Here is a 24,818-nt window from a genome sequence, read left to right on the forward strand (position 1 = left end):
CCTCACCACATGGGCCTCTCTATAGGTTTCCTGAGTGTCCTTACAATGTGGTAACTGGTGATTCGAGAGAGCCAGGCAGTGCCCAAGATGGAACTAATTTTCTTTATAACTGATCTCAGATGTGACATCCATCACTTGTGCTGTATTATATTTGTTAGAATACCTAAGCACAGCCCACACTCAAGGGGAGAGGATCATATAAATATATGAATGCTTGGAAACGGGTATCACTGACTGCCATCATAGGGGCTTTCTACCATAATTCCCTTAATTCTCCTTTATTCTATCTCATTAAATGGTTTGATTCCTACCTAGTACTTATACAGTTGTTAATCTTTTCTACTTTTCGGCTGTCTTTCTTTTTTCTTTTCATTTAAAATTGCATCCTTTCTACTTTGTCAGAAAATATAACGTTTAAATTCTATTCTTCTCCTTATGTCTTCAACATTATTTTAATACCTGTACAATTAAATATATGAAGTGCTCATCATCAGTCCTTTTGCTGAAATTCCCCAGTCAGCTTTTGGTTGGATGAAGCCCATCCTCTAGTATATTCTTCAGGAAGGGAACATGTTTATAATACTCCCTGGGCTTTTGCATGTTCAAAACTCCTTTTCTGTAGCCTCAGTGACTGAAGGAGAGCTTGGTTCCTTGTAAAATCCTTGGCTCATGCTTTGTAAAGTTTTTGAAAAATGCCGCTCCTCTGTTTTCCCACTGCATAGCTTGCTTTTACAAAGTCCAGTGACATATAATTCTCTTGCCCTTGTACATTATTTTGACTTTTTGCCTGGATGCTAATTTTTAAAATTCTTTAAAGCCTAGTAGTTCTTCTAAGATATGACTCATAGTTGATTATTTGTGGTCCGTTTTTTTGGGTACCTACTAGTGCTTTTCATTATTTTTTTTTCTGGAATTTTTCTTGTATTATGGCTTTAAATATTAATTTCCCTCCAGTACTTTTTCTTCTTCATGGGCTCCAATTATAGCATGTTAGAACTTCTTTCACTGTCTTCTATTTCAATCATTTCTTTCTCTGTTCTTTTTTCTTATTTTAAAATTTCATATTCACTTCTTTGGGTGTTTTACTGCTTTATTTCAGTGTACCTTATTACATGTTCATCATATCTATTTTCCTTTATGCACTGCTTTTCCCTCCATTTTGGTCTGGTAGTGCCTTATTGTCTTTTGAACTTTTAACAATTTTAAGGTTTTTTATTTGACATTGAATCAAGCTTTTTTTTTTTTTTTTTTTTTTTTCCTGCACAGGGTTGAACAACCTAGCCTGCTATTATTAAAAATAGAAATCCCTACTTAGTCATAAATGGACTTCTGAAGTTGTAAGTGTCCTGCTAGAAGTATAAGGAAATATATGCAAAAGGGAGGTGTCATATTTCTTTGATTTGGAGGTGTTGGGTGGCTGTTTAATGCCTTGTTTATTACTATAAACTTCAAAAAATTTTTCACAAACTTCTTTTTCCACATATCATCTCATGCTGCCTTTTTCAATTCTCTGCCCAGCTGTGAAGGTCTGAAGCCTTACATTTATTGTGTTTGAAGGGTGCCATGAGAGAGAATTGTCAAATAAGCAGATAAAGTAGCAAACTATGAAGTATAGTTATTGAGCAGTTTTTGTTTATTTATCTGGAGAAGATAAAAGTACCAAAATATAGTAACTGCTTATGTTTTCATGTCTTCCCTGAGCTTAGTCCAGAATCACTTGCTTTTTCTAAAAGGGATCCTAGACTTCGGGATAAGGCTAAATCTAGACAGATTCATGGAATAGACTCCTACAGTTAAGGCATTTGTTCCAAGCATTGGATGTATTTTTGAAAATAGGTATTTTCTAAACCTTAGTATATTTGAAAAAGCTTCAAAAAATGTGATCTGTATTCAGGAATTAACTGTATTTGTTCTAAAACTATTTTTTTTCACTCTTAGGTATACAAAGGAAATAACTAAAAATGACAAGTAGAAGTCTTGAGGAGTCCATGGGGGCTGTTCAGATGGGGTCAGTCAGAACGCTTAAAGGATTCCAAAGCAAGATTTTGCCACCCCTGAGTCCGAAGGTTGTTACAGAAGAAGAAGTAAATCAAATGGTAATGTATAAGAGAATTTCAGAGTAAAATACTTAATGCAGTCTTTCCTCCTCAGGAGAATGACAGTTGCTACTTGGCATTCTCAGAATATCAAACAGAATTACTGGCTGATAATATCAGTTTAGTTAACATGGGTAGATTGCTACAGAGCACAGTTACCTTTTAAAGCCTGGGAAATTTTTGAAATTAAAAACATCAAAGTAGAGGCTTAAATTAAATTGCTTAAGTTAATCAGTTGAACTAAGACTATGCAAGCAAATTATTAAGATTTTCTAAATATTAGCTAGAACCTTAAGAGACTGTCATTTATGTAGTTCAAAAACAGTCAAATATCAGAATTTCATAGGTTTAACATATATAATCAATTACCTGTTGATTGGCAAGAGTTATTTTTGTGTATTTGTAGAACATAGTGCATTAAAATGATGACTATATAATATCTAGGAAAAATGCATAACTTTTTCTGTCCTTTATGATACAAAACAATTACATTTTTAATGAATTATAATGATTTGGTGAGAATTGAATTATAAACTACATGCTATGGAAATATCAATAACAATTTAAAGTGTTAAACATTGTGTTCACTGCATTTTAAAAACTAGTCTCAGGTTATGTTCCAATTAGAAAAATAAAATGTATCATCATTTTCTTTTGTGATTGTTCTTGTTTCAGATTTAAATTAATTCCTTACTTTTTGCTTGTAAGAGTTTATTTTTATTTAAATCACAACACAGCTGATACCTCATAACATTTTAACATTCTAATCTGTGTTCCAATCAAAAAGAATCTTAAAAAACCAAGTTGGAAGCTATATTAGAAATATGCCTTCATTTAAATGGATTCAATCACAAAAATTAAATTTATAGGGAATTTGAAGAGCATTGATTTTAACCCAAGGCAAAATGAATCAGCTAAATTATATACCCCTGAATGTTTTAAGAAGTCTTGGCACATACTTAAGCATTATGTTGCTGCCAGTGATCATAATCTCTTTGCATATAAAGTAGCCCTAGAACAAAGTGAACATTCCAGAACAACAATTAATAGTGATTGGTCTTGGGTAAGCCCTTGCTGGTTTATTTAAATGATTTTATTTAAATGATAGGTTACATTTTTTTCTCATAACAGTAGAAAGTGTTAAAGAATTTTGTGTTCTTGTTTGGGTATGTGGATGTGACTGGCTGCTGGATCTGATGATTGACTTACAGCTCTTTTAAAACAAGGTCTAAATGTGCTCTTACGATTTCTAAAAAGTTCAAACTCGTTCCTAAGCAGCACAGTCATACTTCCCAGATCCTTTACTTTATAAGATTTCTCTTTAACATGATATAACATGATAAACACCCAAAAGCTTTACTTGCATGTTGTAACTTCATTTGAGAAATAGAAATATTTCAAGGAGCATTAGCCTCCTTAGCTCTGAAGCCCTTAAGTGATTTTAGAAACCTAGAGTTTTATGCTCTTCTGAGCATATATGTTAAGCTCTTTGGACATGTTCCCGTGCAATTTCTTGACCTTCCTCTCCCCAACCCCAGGTTCTTTTGTGTGATTCCTTCAAAATCATAAGGAAACAGCAACCACATATCCTTTCAAATTATTGTGCAAAGAGCTCAGAAGTGCACGGGTATTTCGCTTGTATCATTTATTTTAAACGGTTTATAGGGGAACTTAGTGGCATTCCAGAATTATCCTGAAAGCTTCAAACACAAATTATTTATCACTGGCACTTATGAAAGCACTTTTTCAGTATTACCGTTTATGAATCTTTGGCTCCTGTTGCTTTAAATTCTAGCTGACTCCCTCAGAGTTCCTGAAGGAAATGTCCCTCACCACAGAGCAGAGACTGGCTAATACACGTGTGATGTGCCGACCACAGATCATTGAACTTTTAGATATGAGGGAAACAACACATCAAAAGGTAGCTGCTTTCTGTCATACTTGCATATAAAGTAGGTCCTGGAATAATGTGAATATTCTAGAACAATAAGAACTAAGCAGTACTTATTGTTCCTGGGCTAACTAATCCCTTATTGGATTTGTTTTACTTTTATTATTATTATTTTTTTTTGCGGTACACGGGCCTCTCACTGCTGTGGCCTCTCCCGTTGCGGAGCACAGGCTCCGGACGCGCAGGCTCAGCGGCCATGGCTCACGGGCCATAAGGCTAAATCTAGACAGATTCATGGAATAGACTCCTACAGTTAAGGCATTTGTTCCAAGCATTGTGTATTGTTCTGTGTGTACTGCTCGTGTGTGTGTTTTAATGTATTTTGATTCCTGCTATGAAGAATGAAGAAATTAGTGTACCACACCTCATCTTCTTGCCTCTGTCCTCTGTCAACTCAGTTGGTTATTTTTTACTTTATTTTCCGGAGTTTCATTTGTTTTTTGGTTGATAATCATACTCTTCTCCTTTCCTCAAGAAGAGATTATGGAAACTATATTTCCTTGATTTTATAAGTTTGATAACATTTGCCTATTGCCTTTGTAGGTGAACTGCAGATTTGTTAGATGTAAAATTCTTGGGTCACACATTTTCCCCATAAGAGATTTGCTGGCATTTTCTTCACTACCTTCTGGCTTTAAATGATGATATGCGGAAGTATGAAGCCTAATATTTTAGCTTGTATGCCCAAAGATTGTTTATTCTTATTTGATGTCCAGTGATTTTATTAGGATATGACTAAATTTTTCCTAAGACACTACATACCATTATTTTATTTCTAGAAAGTTTTTCTTGAATTATCAAGTATTTGTTCAGGCCATTTTTGTTTTTATTTTCTTTTAGAAATATCAATTGTGAACATGCTGGACCTTCTTTGTCTGCCCTTCTACGCCTTGTATTTCCTCCCTAATCCATCTTAAACTTTCTGTTCATTCCCATTTCATTGTAATTACATTCATCAACTTATCCTCTGTATCCCTTACTTTGAGTTGTGTGTGTGTGTGTTTCTCTTAAAATTCATTCTTAAGCTTGACCAGTTTAACACACCTGGGTTGTCTCACAGCATTTTACAAGTTAGTTTCTTTTTTTGTACCTTTTAATTCACTTGTGTCTCAGATATCACTCTTCTTTGGCTTTCTCCCTACTTCACTGGTTGCTTTTTTCTTATTTGTTGGATCTTTCTCCTCTTCCTGTTGACTAAACATTGGCGTTCCCCAGTACTCGGTCCTTAAACTTCTTTCTCTTCTGAACTCATTCTTTAGGTGACTCCTTCTAGGAACAAGGCTTTAAATTTCACCTTTTAAATGATTGCTTTCATAATTATATCTCCTGCTATGGCCTAGCCCCTGAACTCTGGATCATATATTCAGCTCAGTGTGTGATTGGCAGCTCAAACTTAAAATCCTTAAGAGCTAATTTTTGCATTACATTCTTTCCCTAAAGGCATGATCTTTCCTCTTTTGTCTTTCCTCCCTCCACCATGTAATACCCCCATTTATCTATTTTCTCAGGCCAAAAACCTTGGTGTTATCTCTGATGCCTCTGTTTTTCTCACGTCTTATATGAAATCCAAAACAAGGGCTAGTAATCACAAATATGTCTTTAATCCAACCACTTCTCACCACCTCCACCACTACCATCCCAGTTCAACCCACCATCATCTAGACTCCTGAAATAGCCTCCGTTTCCAACTTATCGCCCCATTATCAATTCTCCACAAAGAAGTAAGAGTGGGGGCTTCCCTGGTGGCGCAGTGGTTGAGAGTCCACTTGCCGATGCAGGGGACACGGGTTCGTGCCCCGGTCCTGGAAGATCCACATGCCGCGGAGCGCCTAGGCCCGTGAGCCATGGCTGCTGAGCCTGCGCGTCTGGAGCCTGTGCTCCACAATGGGAGAGGTCACAACAGTGAGAGGCCCGCATACTGCCAAAAAAAAAAAGAAGTAAGAGTAGGTTTTATTTTATTATTTATTTAAATTTTTATTTATTTGTTTGTTTGTTTATGGCTGTGTTGGGTCTTTGTTGTGCGCAGGCTTTCTCTGGTTGTGGTGAGCGGGGGCTACTCTTTGTTGCGTTGTGCAGGCTTCTCATTGTGGTGGCTTCTCTTGTTGCAGAGCACGGGCTCTAGGTGCGCAGGCTTCAGTAGTTGTGGCTTGCGGGGTCAGTAGTTGTGGCGCACGGGCTTAGTTGCTCCGTGTCACGTAGGATCTTCCTGGACCAGGGCTCGAACCTGTGTCCCCTGCATTGGCAGGCAGATTCTTCACTACTGTGCCACCAGGGAAGTCCCAAGAGTGGTTTTTAAAAATGTAAATCAGAACATGTTACTTCTGTGTTGAAAACCACCTAGTAGCTTCCTGTTACCCTCATAGTTATAAGGTCCTGCATCATCTGATCCTGAGTCCTTCATAGTCTTTTCCTTCCTCTCTCCCCCAGGTCATTCTCCTCTAACTGCTCTCCCCTCTTGCTGCTCTTCAAACACTCAAGGATAATTCTCACCCCAGGGCCTTTGCATTTGTTATTCCTTCTAACAGGAATGCTGTTCTCTCAGATCTTTGCGTGACTTGCTTCAGATCATTTCCTCAGAGAGGCCATCCCTCGGCTACCTATCATAAAGAGCAACCATCCCCCATTCACTCTGTCCCCTTGTCCTGCTTTGGTTTTCTTCATAGTCTTATCACTGCCTGACCTCATGTTATGTATTTCTTTTTTTAAAAAAAATATTTATTTATTTGGCTGTGCTGAGTCTTAGTTGAGGCCCGTGGGATTTTCGTTGCCGTGTGTGGGATCTTTAGTTACGGCACACGGGATCTAGTTCCCTGACCAGCGATCGAACCCGGGCCTCCTGCATTGGGAGAGTGGAGTCTTAGCCCCTGGACCACCAGGGAAGTCCCTGTTTCTTTATTTTTTTATCCATTTCCTTAAGCATTTCAGCTTCATGAGGCAGGGGCTTTATTGGCTTCGTTCACTACTGTATGCTCAACGTATGGAAAATATTAGAAACTCAATTAGCATTTATTGAATGAACACATGAATTTTTCATCTCTTTTGATTGCTTAATCTTCCCTGCACTCTTGAATATTTGCTTTGTGCTCTCTGATTTTTTTCCATTATGTTCTTTGAGTTTATGGTGAAATGGTGTAATTAAGATTCTTATTATTTCATGGCAGTGCTTTTCTGGTGAATATTTGACATTTTCTTTGCTTCTCTTCTTTTTTTTCTTGAATGTTTTTGTATAGATTCTGGCTTTATTTGTCATTGTGATTATTATTATCACTCATCTTTGAAATAAAGAAGGGAATTCTTCTTGGACTTGCTGTTTGTAGGTAGTTAGTTAATGTTGAGGCGGGGCTCCGTAGGGTCGCAGATCAGCAGGAATTCTCCATGATTCTAAGGGCAGCTCTTTATGAAACCAGATCATATGTATGTGTTTATTTGGAAGGGAAATGAGAGGAAGGGAGGAGGAGTAACTGAGTTGTGTTAGCCTTTTCTTCTCCCCAGAGTTCTAAGTTAGGGATTCTTATGATTCTTTTACCCTGTCTAAATGATTGACTCTTCCTATAAATATGCATATTTGTGTATTTTCCACACTATTGTCAGTAGTTCAGTGTAGATCTTCTTTAATTTCTGTCGATAATGGTTTGTAGCTTTTCCAGGTAAAGGTCTTGCACATCTTTCATTGGATTTATTCCTATGTATTTTATGTTTTAGGATGTGATTTTAAATGGTATTGTTTATAAATTTCATTTCCTAAATGTTCATTGCTAGTACAAAGAAATATAATTGATTTTTTATGTTGACCTTGTACTCAGTGACCTTGATAAATCACTTGTTAATTCTAATTTATCTATAGGTTATTTTGAATTTTCTAAATAAACAAGTTTTTGTTCTGGGGAAAATGTCAGTTTTGTTTCTTCTTGATCAAAACTTCTAGTGTTAAAATAACCTTGTACTTCTGAGATAGACTCAACTTGGTTATGTATTATCTTTTTTATATATTGTAGGTTTCAGTTTGCTAATGTTTTCCTTTTTTTTTTTTTGATCTATGGTTCATGACCTATAATTTTCCTGTCTCCTACTGTCTTTCTCATATATATGAAAGCTATGCTAACAACATCATCATTAAATGGAAGACATTTAATTTTTTGTTTTTCTTTTTCATTGTAGTTTACTATAGGATATTAAATATAGTTCCCTGTGCTATACAGTAGGACCTTGTTGTTTATCTATTTTATATATAGTAGTTTGTATCTGCTAATCCCAAACTCCTAAATTATCCCTTTCCCACCCTCTTTCCCCTTTGGTAACCATACGTTTGTTTTCTATGTCTGTGAGTCTGTTTCTGTTTCATAAATAAGTTCATTTCTGTCATATTTTAGATTCCACATATAAGTGATATCATATGGTATTTGTCCTTCTCACTTACTTTACTTAGTATGATAACCTCTAGGTCCATTCATGTTGCTACGAATGGCATTATTTCATTCTTTTTTATGGCTGAGTAGTATTACATTGTGTATATATACCATGTCTTCTTTAGCCATTCATCTGTCAATGGACATTTAGGTTGTTTCCATGTCTTGGCTATTGTAAATAGAGCTGCTATGAACATTGGGGTGCATGTATCTTTTCGAATTAAAGTTTTATCCAGATATATGCCTAGGAGTGGGATTGCAGGATCATATGGTAACTCTGTTTTTAGTTTTTTTAAAAGAACCTCCATACTGTTCTCCCCAGTGGCTGCACCAATTTACATTCCCACCAACAGTGTAGAAGATTCCTTTTTCTCCACACCGTCTCCAGCATTTGTTATTTGTAGACTTTTAATGATGCCATTCTGACCACTGTGAGGTGGTAACTCAATGTGGTTTTGGTTTGCATTTCTCTAATAATTAGTGATGTTGAGCATTTTTTCATGTGCCTATTGGCTATCTGTATGTCTTCTTTGGAGAAATGTCTATTTAGGTCTTCTGCCCATTCTTTGATTGTTTCTTTTCTTGTTATTGAGTTGTATGAGCTATTTGTATATTTTGGAAATTAAGCCCTTGTCTGCTGCATCATTTGCAGATAATTTCTCCCAGTCTGTAGGTTGTCTTTTCATTTTGTTTATTGTTTCCTTTGCTGTGCAAAAGCTTATAAGTTTGGTTAGGTCCCATTTGTTTATTTTTGCTTTTATTTCTGTTGCCTTGGGAGACTGACCTATGAAAACATTGGTATGATTTATGTCAGAGAATGTTTTTCCTATTGTCTCTTCTAGGAGTTTCGTGATGTCATGTCTCATGCTTAAGTCTTTAAACCATTTTGAGTTTATTTTTGTGTATGGTGTGAGGGTGTGTTCTAACTTCACTGATTTACATGTGGCTGTCCAGCTTTCCCAGCACTGCTTGCTGAAGAGACTGTCTTTTCTCCATTGTGTATTCTTACCTCCTTTGTCACAGATTAATTGACCATAAGTGTGTGGGTTTATTTCTGAGCTCTCTGTTCTGTTCCATTGATCCATAGGTCTGTCTTTGTGCCAAAACCTTGCTGTTTTGATTACTGTAGCTTTGTAGTATTGTCTGAAGTCTGGTAGGGTTATGCCTCTAGCTTTGTTCTTTTTCCTCAGGATTGCTTTGGCAATTCTGGGTCTTTTATAGTTCCATATAAATTTTAGGATTAATTGATCTAGTTCTGTGAAAAATGTCATAGGTAATTTGATAGGGATCACATTAAATCTGTAGATTGCTTTGGGTAGTATGGGCATCTTAACAGTTTAATTCTTCCAATCCAAGAGCATGAGCTATCTTTCCATTTCTTTGAATCATCTTCAGTTTCCTTTATAAATGTTTTATAGTTCTCAGCATATGCCTTTCATCTGCTTCATCAGGTTTATTTGTATTTTGTATGTGATCTTAAAAACATTATTTATTTATTTATTTTTGGCTGCATTGGGCCTTCATTGCTGCATGTGGGCTTTCTCTAGTTGCAGCGAGTGGGGCTACTCTTCATTGCGGTGCACTGGCTTTTCATTGTGGTGGCTTCTCTTGTTATGGAGCATGGGCTCTAGGCACATGGGCTTCAGTAGTTGTGGCTTGCAGGCTCTAGAGCGCAGGCTCAGTAGTTGTGGTGCACGGGCTTAGTTGCTCCATGGCATGTGGGATCTTCCTGGACCAGGGATCGAACCTGTGTCCCCTGCATTGGCAGGCAGTTTCTTATCTACTGCACCACCAGGGAAGCCCACATGTGATTTTAAAGTGAGTTGTTTTTTACTTTCACTTTCCAGTATTTCATTGTTAGTGTAAAGAAATGCAGCAGATTTCTGTATGTTAATCTTGTATCCTGCTACCTTGCTGAATTTACTTATCAGTTATAGTAGTTTTTGTGTGGAGTCTTTAGAGTTTTCTGTATATAGTATCATGTCATCTGCATATAATGACAGTCTTACCTCTTTTCTTCCAATGTGGACAAATTTTATTTCTTTTTCTTATCTGATTGCTATGGCTAGGCCTTCCAATACTATGTTGAATAGAATTGGTGACAGTGAGCATCCTTGTCTTGTTCCAGGTTTTAGTGGGAAGGCTTTCAGCTTTTCACTGTTGAGTATTATGTTGGCTGTGGGTTTATCATAAATAGCTTTTATTATGTTGAGATATGTTCCCTCTATACCCACTTTGGTAAGAGTTTTTTTTAATCATGAATGGATGTTGAATTTTATCCAATGTTTTTTCTGCATCTATTGAGATGATCATGTGGTTTTTGTCTTTTCTTTTGTTGATGTGGTATATCACATTGATTGATTTGCTTATCCTTGTGACCCTGGGATGAATCCAACTTGATCGTGGTGTGTGATCTTTTTTTATGTGTTGTTAGATTTGGTTTGTAATTGACTTGTAATTTTCGTTTTTGGTATTGTCTTTGTCTGGTTTTGGTATCAGGGCAATGGTGGCTTCATGGGATGACTTTGGGAGTGTTCTTTCCTCTTCAGTCTTTTGGAAGAGTTTGATATAAGAGTTTTGGTGTAAGTTCTTTGTATGTTTGTTAGAATTCCCTAGTGAAGCCATCTGGTCCTGGACTTTTGTTTGCAGGGAGTTTTTAAATTACAGGTTCTATTTCATCTCTAGTGATTGGTCTGTTCAAATTATTCCTTCTTGATTCAGTTTTGGTGGGCTATATGTTTCTAGAAACGTATCCATTCTAGGTTGTCCAATTTGTTGGCATATAATTGTTCATAGTATTCTCTTATGTTTTTTTGTATTTCTTTGGTATTGGTTGTTATTTCTCCTCTTTCATTTCTTATTTTGTTTATGTGAGTCTTCTCTTTTCTTCTTGGTGAACCTGAACAGAGGTTTGTTGATTTTGTTTATCCTTTAAATAAAACAGCTCTTAGTTTTATTGGTTTTTTTCTACTTTCTAAAAATCTCTATTTTATTTATTTCCTCTCTGATCTTTATTATTTCCTTCTTTCCGCTAACTTTAGGTTTTGTTTTTTCTTCTTTTTCTGATTCTTTTAGGTGGTAGGTCAGGTTGTTTATTTGAGATTTTTCTTGTTTTTTAATGGAAGGCCTGTATTGCTAGAACTTCCCTTTTAGGACTGCTTTTGCTCTGTGCTCTCTCTATTCTGCCTGTTGCAAACTGACTGCTGCACTCTCCTCCGAGCCTCTGAAGCTCCCTTTCTGTCCCAGCTCATCACCACGCCAGTGAAGGGGCTTCCCAGGATGAGGGAACCTTTCCTCTTTCACAGCTCCCTCCCAGGGGCGCAGGTCCTGTCCTGATTCATTTATTTTTCTTCTTTCATCCTACCTGGTTATGTAGTAATCTTTCTTGCAATTTTAGTTTTATGAGATCTTGTGCCAGCACTGAGCAGGTATTCTGTGAGAATTATTCCACATGTAGATGTATTTTTGATGTATTTGTGAGAGGAGATAAGCTCCTCATCCTTCTATTCTGTCATCTTGATTTGGCCACCCCTAATTTTTTGTTTTCCTTTCCTTTGGGAGAGTTTCTATAATGTTTGAGTTGTATTTTCTTTAAATGGCAGTGCCACACTTTTTTTAAAATTAATTAATTTATTATTTTTGGCTGTGTTGGGTCTTCGTTGCTGCGCGTGGGCTTTCTTTAGTTGTGGTGAGTGGGGGCTACTCTTCATTGTGGTGCGTGGACTCCTCACTGTGGTGGCTTCTCTTGTTGCGGAGCATGGGCTCTAGAGCACGTGGGCTTCAGTAGTTGTGGCACACGGGCTTCAGTAGTTGTGGCTCATGGGCTCTAGAGTGCAGGCTCAGTAGTTGTGGCGCACGGGCTTAGTTGCTCCACGGCATATGGGATCTTCCTGGACCAGGGCTCGAACCCATGTCCTCTGCATTGGCAGGTGGATTCTTAACCACTGTGCCACCAGGGAAGCCCCAAGTTGTATTTTCTTTAAATGTTTGCCAGAATTTGCTTGTAGAGCTATTTGGGCCAGGGTTTTATCCATGAAAAGTTTTTACTTTACAGAGTCAATGTCTCTAATAGTTAGGGAACACCATATTTTCTATTTCTTTTTGTGCTAGTTTTTACGAATTGTATTTTTCTAGGAATTTATCATTTTAATCTAAATTTTCACATTTGTTATCATTTTACTTAGTTTGGGTTCTGTAGTAATGTTCCCATTTTCATTTTTTTATAATTGGCTCTTTTATAATTGGCTCTGTCTTCTTTTCTTGATCAGACTCAGGTATTTTATTATTTTTATTAGTCTTTAAAGACTCAACTTTTGGTTTTGTTGATTCTGTGGGACAGTTACTTTGTATTTCATTAATTTCTGCTGTTTTTGTTGTGTCATTTTTGTTTTTTTGTTTGGGTTTTAATGGTTTTTTTTTTTTTTTTTTTTTTTGCGGTACGTGGGCCTTTCACTGTTGTGGCCTCTCCCGTTGCGGAGCACGGGCTCTGGACACGCAGGCTCAGCGGCCATGACTCACGGGCCCAGCCGCTCCGCGGCATGTGGGATCTTCCCAGACCGGGGCACGAACTTGTGTCCCCTGCATCGGCAGGCGGACTCTCAACCACTGTGCCACCAGGGAAGCCCTAATGTGTTTTTTATGTTTGCTGTTGTTGTTCTAAATTATTGAGGTGGATACTTACATCTTCAATTTCCAAACTCTCTGCTGAGGTGCTCCCAGGATACAACCGTGAACTCAACAGGGCATCATAGGATATTCTGAATTTTTAAGGGAAACATGGCAATACTCAAAACCTGTTGGATACTACCTGAGCTACTAGCTTGAGATAATTCAGTTTTAACATTAGATAATGCTGTCTTGTTAATCCCTCAGTGCCTCCAAACAGGTTTTTGTTGATACAGCTTTTCTTCTTATTCTCATAAGGGAGTTGGTTCAAATTACCTTATTCACCATTACTGGAAATGGAAGTTTTGAGTTGTTGTTCTAACTAGCCTATTTTTTTAATTGAGGACCCAAACCTACTTTCTTTTGTATTAAGGAAGTTGATGACAGTAACCTTACTGATTATAACAGTGTTTATAGTACTTACCCCTTTTTGAATGTTTCCTTTGTTCTTGGTGTTAATATTCATAGGTATATGTAGTAATTTCTTATCTTCCCCAGTCGTTTCTGCCATTGTGTGACTATATGATTAATTTATTCTTTCAACAGTTTCTAGGAATTGACCTGGATCAGACCTTATTCCAACCCTTTCCATCAGAAATTGTATTTCAGAACTACACTCCCTGTGAAGTCTATGAAGTTCCACTGGTTTTGAGGAACAATGACATAGTGAGTATGTTTGCTGGGATGACTGTACCTTTCATAGATGTATAAGAAGGGATTAGATAAAATGGGATCCTGTAGGGTCTTAGATAAGCTCTTTAACTTGATAGGCCTAGGAAAACAGATAAAAACATGCCCTTTGACTATAAGCTTAATGAAGACAAGACTGTGTTGGTTGGTATGTTGCTAAATGCTCAGTCCCAGGGCAGTACCCAACAAATGGTAAACTCCCAGTGTGTGCACTGACATTTTGTTGAATAAGGGATTGGCTAGATCAGTGTCATGAAGTTCTCATGAGTAACCATTTGGGCTAGGTTTTCATTTAATACAAGATGATTACTGTTTGTATTTACATACACCATGTTAGAGCCACTATTTCCTCAATTGAAGGTATCAACTCTACTCATGTGAATTGCAGTTGTTGAGCCAATGCATTTAGATTCTGCAAATTGTATTAAAAAAAAAACAAAAAAGAAGATCCCCTTTTCTCTTTTCCATCTCCTCCCTTCTACCTCAGATAGCCTTCAGATTTTGTCTACAGATAGTTTTGGATGGCTTCTCCCACTGTCTGTACCTTGTTTCTTTGCGGTTGCAACTGAGGATTTCTTCTCCATCCTTATGCCTTTTCTTTCAGAGATATATTAGGGTATATTTCAAGAAAGAGTATTAAATGACTGAAGATTTCCTTGACATGTAACAATAATGAAAGGAAGAATAATGCAGAAGGTCAGCATGAAGCACAGTTAAGTGTGATAAGTAATCAGGTAGGAAGGAAGGCATTAGATACTAAGCATCAGGTGTTAAGGACAAGTAGAAATACTTATGGGAGTCTTAGAATGTTGAGACAAAAATTCTAGCTATAATAAAGTAGGGAAAATAAGTGAAGACTATGCAAGAATTCAAGGCAAATGGGAAGACTTGCAGTTATATTCAGTACAGTAGCTCATTAAAGGAATCAGTGATGCCTTTGAGAGATCAATGGGGTGATTTAGTGACAGCAAAGTCAGACTTTGGAGAAAATGGAACATTTAATTCTTAGCTGAAAGCGTGTTAGCAAGAGAAGCTCATGGGATGGAAGCTAAAGGGTAGGCAGAGAGAAGAAAAAACCCCCGAGGTGTTCAGAGTTATGTTCCTAGACCTCAGGAAGAGGTGAGTTACATAGACATTAGGACTCTCTCTTTTCATGCAGGGCTGCCAACCAATTTAGTTTCTCACTTCGAGTTCTCGTTTTCCCTTTCTCCATTACTTTTTGACTCTCGTTCAAGTTTTTTTAGGCTATTAAAGGCAGAGAGGAGCTAGTCCAAAGGGTACTTTGGGTACTCCTCCCCAGCCATAAGCAAGAAATGATTGTCACTGAGTGTATATGAGCACGTCAAGGATAAGAGGCATGTGTGAGTCTTGTCTGCCAAAGGGCATTCAATTCTCATGGATAAAACCCACACTTCTTGGTAAGATGCTGCTAGAGTATTGGATCCCATGAAAGGAAGGTCCTCATCTAAGGAAAGTTCAGCTGTCAACAAGCAGACAGATTCTGTAGGCTAGGCGGGCTTGTTCTTGGTGAGCTACTCCCAGGACCTCCATATGAGGTGGCTGATGTAAGCCTGCTTCTCTACTTCCTGGTTCATGGATATGCAAGGAACCACTGAGATACATTTGGGGCACTGAGAAATGCTCTCTGTGTCGTTTACCTTTTATTTGCTTCCTGACTGCCATGGAGTGCAAAAGACAGAGCCTGTATAGTCTTTGTTTCTCTACCTCTCTCAAACACGCAAGTTGAAAGTAAGCCATGAACACTCTAGAAGCCACAACACAATTCACTTGGGGTACAATTATAAGCACCCAGACTCCAGAGTCAGACTAATCTGGGTTCAGATTCTAGGTGAACTGTCTCCCAGCTGTAGACTTTGGGCAAGTCACTTCACTTCTCCAAGCTATGGGGATAAGAATAGCACCCATTTCAATATGTTGTTTGGAATATTAAATGAGATAATGGATGTAAAGTACCCAGTTCAGTGTCTGTCCTATAATAAGCACTAAAGCAATGTTACTATTCTTCTTATTATTATTATTAGTGTTGCTGTTGTTTTCCTTTCTAGTTTTTAATCCACAGTTAGGCTCTTACTAAAGTATTCCCAGCAAGCTTATATGGCATCATTCAACACATCATAAACACCACTGCACATTTCTCTTACCAGCAAAGCCAATTCTATTCCTACCAGATTTGTACACATCTTTCTTACCTCCCCACTCTCTAGTCTTGAGATCTGTCTGAATTCTCTCTGCATTTCTTCTTCCCTTCTGCATCTGGGTTTCAGCTTTGAGGGGTTGTGGGAGTTCCTGTTTCCTCATATTTCACCTGAGACTCCTAGGACATACTTAACTATAGTTAACTTTCTTCTGCCCCCTTTGAGTTTTTAAAAAAACAATCCTCTCCCATTCCTGTGTCCCTAGAACCTCCACCCCTGACCACCCCCCTTCTCACAGTTACATTTCTTTTACTGCTTGGGGCTGAGATAGAAATAAGTACTCTGGATGAGGCAAGCAGAGCAGAGGAATAAGACTTTAAAAGGATGGGACTGTTTGAAGCTGCTCTGAGACTTGCCTTGGGGATTGTACTGCCCTCTGTGTTCTTGCTTCACAGTGGTGTTTAGGTAGGACAGTCCTATAGGGAGGGGAGGTGGAGTTAGGCCAGGACTTGATTCGGAACACCATTGCTTGGTAAAGCTGTAGCACTTAGGGCAAGTGTCTGTTTCCTCATCTGTAGAATGAATTGTAATGAAGCTCAAAGGTTATTGTGAGGATCAAGTGGCATCTCATGTACAGTGGATGATCCATAGCAAGGGTGCAGTAAGTGTGATTTCTTCTCCCAGAGCAGTTCTCAAATATTAGGAAGTCCAGTGCAACTCCACCGTGTGGGTGGGGTTTTAGATGATCAAGCAGTTAGTCTTCGAAAATAGTCACATTTAAATAATAAAATAAAGATTTGCAATAGCAATTAAATTGAGTAATAATAATAATGTTAATAAAAATGAAAGCTAAAGTACATTGAGTGCTTACTTTGTGTGAGGTACTGGGGTAAAGGGAAGTACTGTCATCTCCTTTTACACGTGAGGAAACGAAAGTTCAGACCTAACCAAAGTCACATGGCTAGTAAGTAGTAGATGGAGATTTCACGTTTAACTGCAAGGCCTGTCCTTTTTCTTCTGCTTTCACAGAAGTACCTTGTGTGTTTCACAGAAGTACTGTGTTTTTCTTGCAGGTTCCAAGGATGGTGAAAGTTGTTGAGGAAAGTTCACCTTACTTTAAAGTCATCAGCCCCAAAGATATTAGCCACAAAGTAGCACCAGGAGTGCCATCCGTTTTCCGAATCCTCTTTACTCCAGAGGAGAACAAGGTAACAGCAGCAACAAACTGGTTGAATGCTTGTCACTAGTAGTTTGCAATTCTGAGCATGCGAGGAGGTGGTGTTGGTGTTGGTATTGTCGGTGGTGGTGTTAGTGGTATTGGTTGTGGTGTTGGCGTGGTGGTGGTGGTAGCTGTGTCATCGACAGTGTTGTTGGTGTCATTGATGGTGTTGGTGGTGGTGGTGGTTAATGGTGGTATTGCTGGTGGTGGTGGTGAGGAGAGGAATGGTGAGGGTGGATGAGAAGAGGGGATGGTGCACCACTGGGAATACGGAGAGAATTGTCAAACAGTGATGAGGGCTTATATGAGCTGCAAGTAGCCAGAGTGTAAAGAAGGCTAATCCTTCTGGATGCTCCCGTGGAACCTACTTCAGCATATTTATGTTGGACTGTACAGCTAGAGAGACACCAAAAAGGAAAAGATGTGGTCCAGGTGCAATGAGCTGAGACAAAGGGTAGAGATTATGCCTTCTTGGAAGTTTGGGATTCTTGTTAGTTGCATCCCTCCTCCCCACACTCTAACTAGTTTAGGAAAGAGTCCTAAGATCCAATATTGATCACAGTGTCAGCCTCATTAATGGCAAAGAATATGGCCAGGACCTGAGGCCATATTCTGCTCCTTAATGACCGGTAGATAACCAGTCCTCGGTGAAGGGGTGACCTCACCAGTAGCTCTTCCTAAGCACGAGTGGAGAGGCTAGAGCCAAAAGCAGAGACCTGCCCTGTCTGCTTATCCTTGTCTGCACACAGACCAGCTAGAAAGAGCCTGAGTTCAAAAAGAGGCCATTTCCCTCCAGCACGACCACAGCTGTCAGGAATCTAGCCTATTCTCAGGCTCTCCTCAGTTGTATAAATTCCAGTTACTTCTGGAAGGAAAAACTAGCTTGGGCGACGGAGGGAGGAGGCTTCTCCCCAGCCCTTCTCCAAGACTGCAGAATTGTGGGTTGAGTTTTCCTCTGTAAGGGCCAAAGTGGGGACTTGTGTGGAGGAGGAAAGGGCTTTTACCAGCATGATTGAAAGAGTGAGGACAAAAAACAAGGCTAAAATAGGCATAACAAAATGTCAGGTTATATGTAATGTTAAATAGTGTGTTTGCTTATCTGTATTGTGCCGTTATGGTTGGAATCAAAAGAGCGTAATGGAGACACAGAGAACTAGCTTTGAATCCCTGCTTCTCCATCACTAATACTTATTAGCTGTTGTAAATGTCATTACCAGTATTCCTGGTGCTGGTGCTACTGTTTCTGCTTTTCTGGAGAGCAGGGATAGAGAATTTAATGTGGTCGGCCAAGCATATATCACTGGAGCAAGTGGTTAGAAATTTCATTACTATTATACTGCTGTTATTATTTTTCCACTCTGTAGTATTACTGTTTGTTTCTTGGGCTGTGTTTATGAACTTATCATTTTGTTTGGGGTATTATTGAAATAAACAGAAAGATAAATAGTTCCAGAAGCAGTGCTTTCTGTTATACGTTATTGAAGTCCTTATTTTTTTCTCCAGGGTCTATATCTGAATACTCTCCGTGAAGAGAACAGTACTTGGATTTAGTTTGGGTGTCAGATTTTCCTACACTGTCAATTAATTATAAAAGCTGAATATAATAAGCTTTTGTGCAGCTTGAAATATTAAGCTTGCTGGATTTGAGGAGTTGGCTTTCCTTAATTTTTTTCTGTGCTGGAGAAAAAAGTATCTTCTGTTGAATAAGTATTATTCTACCTGTAGGTAGTCTGGCTGAGAGAGCGATACACAGAAGTTTCTGAAGAGGTGGAATGTTCTATGTCATGATAGCTGTGTGGGTTACATGGATGAATTCATTCATCAGAATTGTATATTTAATATTTGTGCACTCCAAAATATCTAAACTTTACCTTAAAAACTTTTAAAGTATAATAACAATAGAAAGGTGAATGGATGGAGGTACAGATGAAACCAGAATGACAGAATGTTAACAACTGTTGAATCTGGGTGATGGATACATGGGATTTGTTATACTATTCTGTTTTATTTGTGTATATTTAAATTTTTACCTCATCAAATGTTAAAAGCAAAGGGAGAGAGATTTTATTACTGCTTATCTATACAGCAAATAAATAACTGAAATATATTTTAGGTGAGTTTGTACTTACTTTAAGTATGAAATGCCAGCATTCCCATTGAGGATTATTACTTGGCTATATTTCATGGAAGTTTATCTTACTCCTAGTTTTTTTTTTAATAAATTCATTTTATTAATTTATTTTTGGCTGTGTTGGGTCTTCGGCTTTCTCTAGTAGCAGTGAGCGGGGGCTACTCTTCGTTGCTTCTCATTGTGGTGGCTTCTCTTGTTGCGGAGTGCAGGTTCTAGGCACACGGGCTGCAATAGCTGTGGCACGTGGACTCAGTAGTTGTGGCTCGCGGGCTCTAGAGCACAGGCTCAGTAGTTGTGGCACACGGGCTCAGTTGCTCCGCGGCATGTGAGATCTTCCTGGAGCAGGGCTAGAACCCATGTCCCCTGCATTGGCAGGCGGATTCTTAACCACTATGCCAGCAGGGAAGCCCACTCCTAGTTTTTTTTTTTTTTTTTTTAAACTTTATTGGAGTATAATTGCTTCACAATGGTGTGTTAGTTTCTGCTTTATAACAAAGTGAATCAGTTATACATATACATCTGTTCCCATATCCCTTCCCTCTTGCATCTCCCTCCCTCCTACCCTCCCTATCCCACCCCTCCAGGCGGTCACAAAGCACCGAGCTGATCTCCCTGTGCTATGCGGCTGCTTACCACTAGCTATCTACCTTATGTTTGGTAGTGTATATATGTCCATGCCTCTCTCTCGCTTTGTCACAGCTTACCCTTCCCCCTCCCCATATCCTCAAGTCCATTCTCAAATAGGTCTGTATCTTTATTCCTGTTTTACCCCTAGGTTCTTCATGACTTCTTTTTTTCTTAAATTCCATATATATGTGTTAGCATACGGTATTTGTCTTTCTCTTTCTGACTTACTTCACTCTGTATGACAGACTCTAGGTCTATCCACCTCATTACAAATAGCTCAATTTCGTTTCTTTTTATGGCTGAGTAATATTCCATTGTATATATGTGCCACATCTTCTTTATCCATTCATCCAATGATGGACACTTAGGTTGTTTCCATCTCTGGGCTATTGTGAATAGAGCTGCAATGAACATTTTGGTACATGACTCTTTTTGAATTATGGTTTTCTCAGGGTATATGCCCAGTAGTGGGATTGCTGGGTCATATGGTAGTTCTATTTGTAGTTTTTTAAGGAACCTCCATACTGTTCTCCATAGTGGCTGTACCAATTCACATTCCCACCAGCAGTGCAAGAGTGTTCCCTTTTCTCCACACCCTCTCCAGCATTTATTGTTTCTAGATTTTTTGATGATGGCCATTCTGACTGGTGTGAGATGATATCTCATTGTAGTTTTGATTTGCATTTCTCTAATGATTAATGATGTTGAGCATTCTTTCATGTGTTTGTTGGCAGTCTGTATATCTTCTTTGGAGAAATGTCTGTTTAGGTCTTCTGCCCATTTTTGGATTGGGTTGTTTGTTTTTTTGTTATTGAGCTGCATGAGCTGCTTATAAATTTTGGAGATTAATCCTTTGTCAGTTGCTTCATTTGCAAATATTTTCTCCCTTTCTGAGTAATCAAGACAGTATGGTACTGGCACAAAAACAGAAAGATAGATCAATGGAACAGGATAGAAAGCCCAGAGATAAACCCACGCACATATGGTCACCTTATCTTTGATAAAGGAGGCAAGAATGTACAGTGGAGAAAAGACAGCCTCTTCAATAAGTGGTGCTGGGAAAACTGGACAGTGACATGTAAAAGTATGAGATTAGATCACTCCCTAACACCATACACAAAAATAAGCTCAAAATGGATTAAAGACCTAAATGTAAGGCCAGAAACTGTCAAACTCTTAGAGGAAAACAGGCAGAATACTCTATGACATAAATCACAGCAAGATCCTTTTTGACCCACCTCCTAGAGAAATGGAAATAAAAACAAAAATAAACAAAGGGGACCTAATGAAACTTCAAAGCTTTTGCACAGCAAAGGAAACCATAAACAAGACCTAAAGACTCCTAGTTTTTTTATTCCCTCTTAGCATTCCATTTCACCAACATTGCCTATGGCCTATGGGGAAAGCCTTAATTTAAAAAAATAAGTGTTGTTTTACTGTTTCTTCTTCTAAGTATTTGAAAGTTATCAATGGTTACTTGCATGTATGAGGAGAGAGAGAGTGAGTATAATGGCTACCTATGAGAAACTTATCTAATTTTGGACACATTAGGATTTTGTGTTGGATTGGGCTCTAAGCTATGAAATAATTGACAGAATACGTTTTTCTAAGGACGTAGTGATTTCTCCTTCTGCTGACTGTCTAAGACTGGTGGTGGGTTTTGGGGAAGCTCCTGCTGCTAGTTTTGGTTCCCTTTTTCTACAAAGATCCTGCCACCCTTGCACCATCAGCAAGGCTCCATCCCAGTAATTTTTCCAGTCGTCTGGGCATCTACATTCACTCTTACTGTTGGAAAACCAACAGGGCCATGCACAGAATGACAAGCTAGGGTTAGTTGTGCTGTCTTTAGTGCTGCTCCAGAATGTAGCAGAGGAGTACTAGAGCCAGATTTATTTCAGGAAGAATAAAAGTCAGTCTTTTCACTGTGTCACTTTTTCTCCAGTTGGCCAAATTGAAAGCCAGTGTGCATATGTATTTTTCTCCTTATCCCCTGCTGATCTGAACACACTCCATTCTCATTTACCCTCCTCACACCTGGAGGGTGAGATATGTAAATGGAAGCATGCCACAGTTTAATAAGCCAGTCCCCTTTCACTTGGATTTTCAGCACCCATGTATATTAGCATGTCAAAGATGATAATGCAATTTACATTTTTTCCTGTCATCTATTAATCTAGCTTCCTGGAGATTTAACTTGTTTAGAATGCCAAATACCCAAATAACAGGTGCAGGAAATTCATTTTGGCTTTCCTTATCTCTTCTTTTCACATGGACTTGAAAAAGAAAAAGATTGGATATGTTATTTATCTAATAATCCTAGTGTACATGTCATGGACGGTAGAAATATAGTAATCAATGTTATCATAACACTATAAAATTCTGGAGACTGGCATTTTTCTTGACCTCTTAAATCTGTATCTTTACTATTAAAAGGAGTATAAAAAATATTAGGCTTATGTAGGAAAGCAAAACTTGGTACTTCCTTGGACTTAAGAAAGCATCTCTTTGTAATAGTGTTGGCATCTGGAAATAGCAGCAGTGGTCTGAAGAAAATATGAAGTGATGTAATCTTATTGCTCAGTTATGTTTTGAGAAAATATCTAGTTTGTTGTCAAAATAGTTTTCTTGATTTGTTACTATGAAATTTAAAGAACATGGCCCAAGAAGAGTAGAAAAACATTAACATAATTTGTTACCCAGGTGTGTAACATTAATGAACTATAGTGCCAGCACTTTGAATTAAAGTATAGATGTCATAAGATTTTCTACAATCAGTGATTCTTGTTGACAGAAATAATGATAGGAATTTAGTTTTCTTCCTGCCTAGCATTCGCCCTCCCTAGTTCTTTCTGGGTTTCCCCTGTAATCCAGGTGCCTAGTACGGGGCCTAACATATAGGAAGTGTGCAGTAAATATTTGCCAAGTAAGATAAGTAAGTTAATCTCAAGAAAATATAAGGTAGTTTCTTCAACTTGAGGATGGCCTGAAGACGATAAAAGCAAAGGCATATAAAAAGGGGGCTCAAATATCTTTTTGTGCCATGAATGTATTAGATGTTAACTTTTTTTCCCATTATTTCAACCAGGAGAAAGATATCTAAGAAGGCTTATTTAAAGGTGTTTCTTCCCATTTTGTTTCATATCTTCAGTGAGTCACATCACTACTTTCTAGCTTTCTGGATTCGACAAATATCATTTTATAATATGGCTAATGAGGATCTCAGGCATTCTCTTTATGAAGAACTCTTGATAATGTAGTATCCAAATAAAGATATTAAAATGAATGTCATTTCACTCACTCTGCACCAGGCCCAGTGCTGTCCGCCAGGATCCAGTGGAGAATAGAAGAAGCTTGGCCTTCATGGAGCTTATGTTCCACAATGAATAAGCAAACAGACCATTTAATGTCAGATATTGACATGATAGAGAACAGAGAGTGATAGAGAATGGGGACTGTTTCCTTTCAGTAGGAAGATCAGGGGAGACTTCTCTGATGAGGTAACATTTGGGCAGAGAGCTAAACTGGGAAGATATTTGTGTGGGAGCAGGAACAGCACTTACAAAGGCCCTATGACAGAAATATGTCTGGCAACAGGTCAGGGAAGTGCAAGGCCAGTGTGGCTGGAGCAGAGGAAGCTGCTGGGAAAATGGTAGGAGACAAGGTTTGTAGACGGTAAGACCATGAAGGGTCTTAGAAATCATGCAAAGTAGAATAGGAAGCCACCATAAGTTATTTAAAATATTTCTATTATGGAAGCTTTCACCCATATGTAAAAATATAGAGAATGATATAGTGAACTGTCATCACCCAGATTTTCAAGCTATCAGTGCATGACCAATCTTGCTTCATCATCCTATCCCCTGCCTCAGAGGATTTTGCAGCAAGTCCCATACGTCATTTCATTGTAAATACTTCATTGTTTGTCTCTAAATGATAAGGTCCTTTCTAAAAGTTAACGTAACCACAGTACCATTATCACACCTAAAAAATGACAGTAACTCCTTAATATCATCAGATATCTAGTCAGTACTCACATCTCCCCAGTTGAGTAATATTAAAACATATATGTATATGTAGAGGTGTGTGTATATATGTATATAAATGTCACATAAATCAATGATATATATGCATTTTAAGTTGCTTAAATCAATCACATGTATATGTGTAAGTTGATTTGCTTAAATTGGGATCCAAACAAGGTACTGAGTGCAACTCCACCAGATTCCATAGAATGATCCTCCATCCCCTGTGTTTCCTATAGACGGGTAATTAGGTCTAGAGCCTTGTTTAGATTCATGTTTGATTTGGAGGGGCCAGAATTCGTAGGTAACGTGGTATTTCCTATTGCATCACATCAAGAGGCACAAAATGGCTGTTGTTACACTTTATTTTTGTAATGAGTTAATAAGGATCCTGAGGTACAGTTCATACAGGAAATATAGGATAAATGCTTGTTTCTTTCCCTTTATCTGCCCTGGTGAGTTTTGATTAGGAATGATGTATCTGGCTTACATTTTTAAGATCACTCTAGTTGCTGTGTGGAGAATAGACTGAAGAGGGTGTGAGGCATAATGGCTAGTTGTCTACTCTTAACATCCATTTTCTCTTTCCTCATTGGTAAGAGAATCACATATTTTGATTGGATTCGTTGCTGCCAGAAACAAAATGTTGCATTTCCCCAGCCTCCTTTGCAGCTGCATGTTGTGTAAATGTTGGCCTGTGCGATGTGAGCAGGACTTCCAAACGCATGTACTTGACGGAAGCTGACACAGTGGAAAGTGCTCTATTCTGCCTTCTCCTGCCTGCAGCTTGGCTGTGAGAATAGCTGGCATCCCAGGAATCACTCTGCCCCATCCGGCGACATTGAGGATGGATCC

General features: G+C 38.3%; 1 protein-coding gene across 1 annotated transcript in view; it reads left to right on the plus strand.

Annotated features, from left to right (window-relative positions):
• HYDIN (HYDIN axonemal central pair apparatus protein) overlaps positions 1–24,818 on the plus strand; it is a 445,256-nt gene that overhangs the window by 85,790 nt on the left and 334,648 nt on the right. The window contains exons 3-6 of the mRNA XM_060083501.1: positions 1,939–2,096; positions 3,892–4,017; positions 13,665–13,784; positions 17,038–17,172. Coding sequence (XP_059939484.1) covers positions 1,962–2,096; positions 3,892–4,017; positions 13,665–13,784; positions 17,038–17,172 — 516 coding nt within the window. The 5' untranslated portion in view covers positions 1,939–1,961. The remainder of the gene's footprint in view (positions 1–1,938; positions 2,097–3,891; positions 4,018–13,664; positions 13,785–17,037; positions 17,173–24,818) is intronic.

This window comes from Mesoplodon densirostris, chromosome 19 (assembly GCF_025265405.1).
Source record: "Mesoplodon densirostris isolate mMesDen1 chromosome 19, mMesDen1 primary haplotype, whole genome shotgun sequence".
NCBI classification, from domain to species: Eukaryota; Metazoa; Chordata; class Mammalia; order Artiodactyla; family Ziphiidae; genus Mesoplodon; species Mesoplodon densirostris.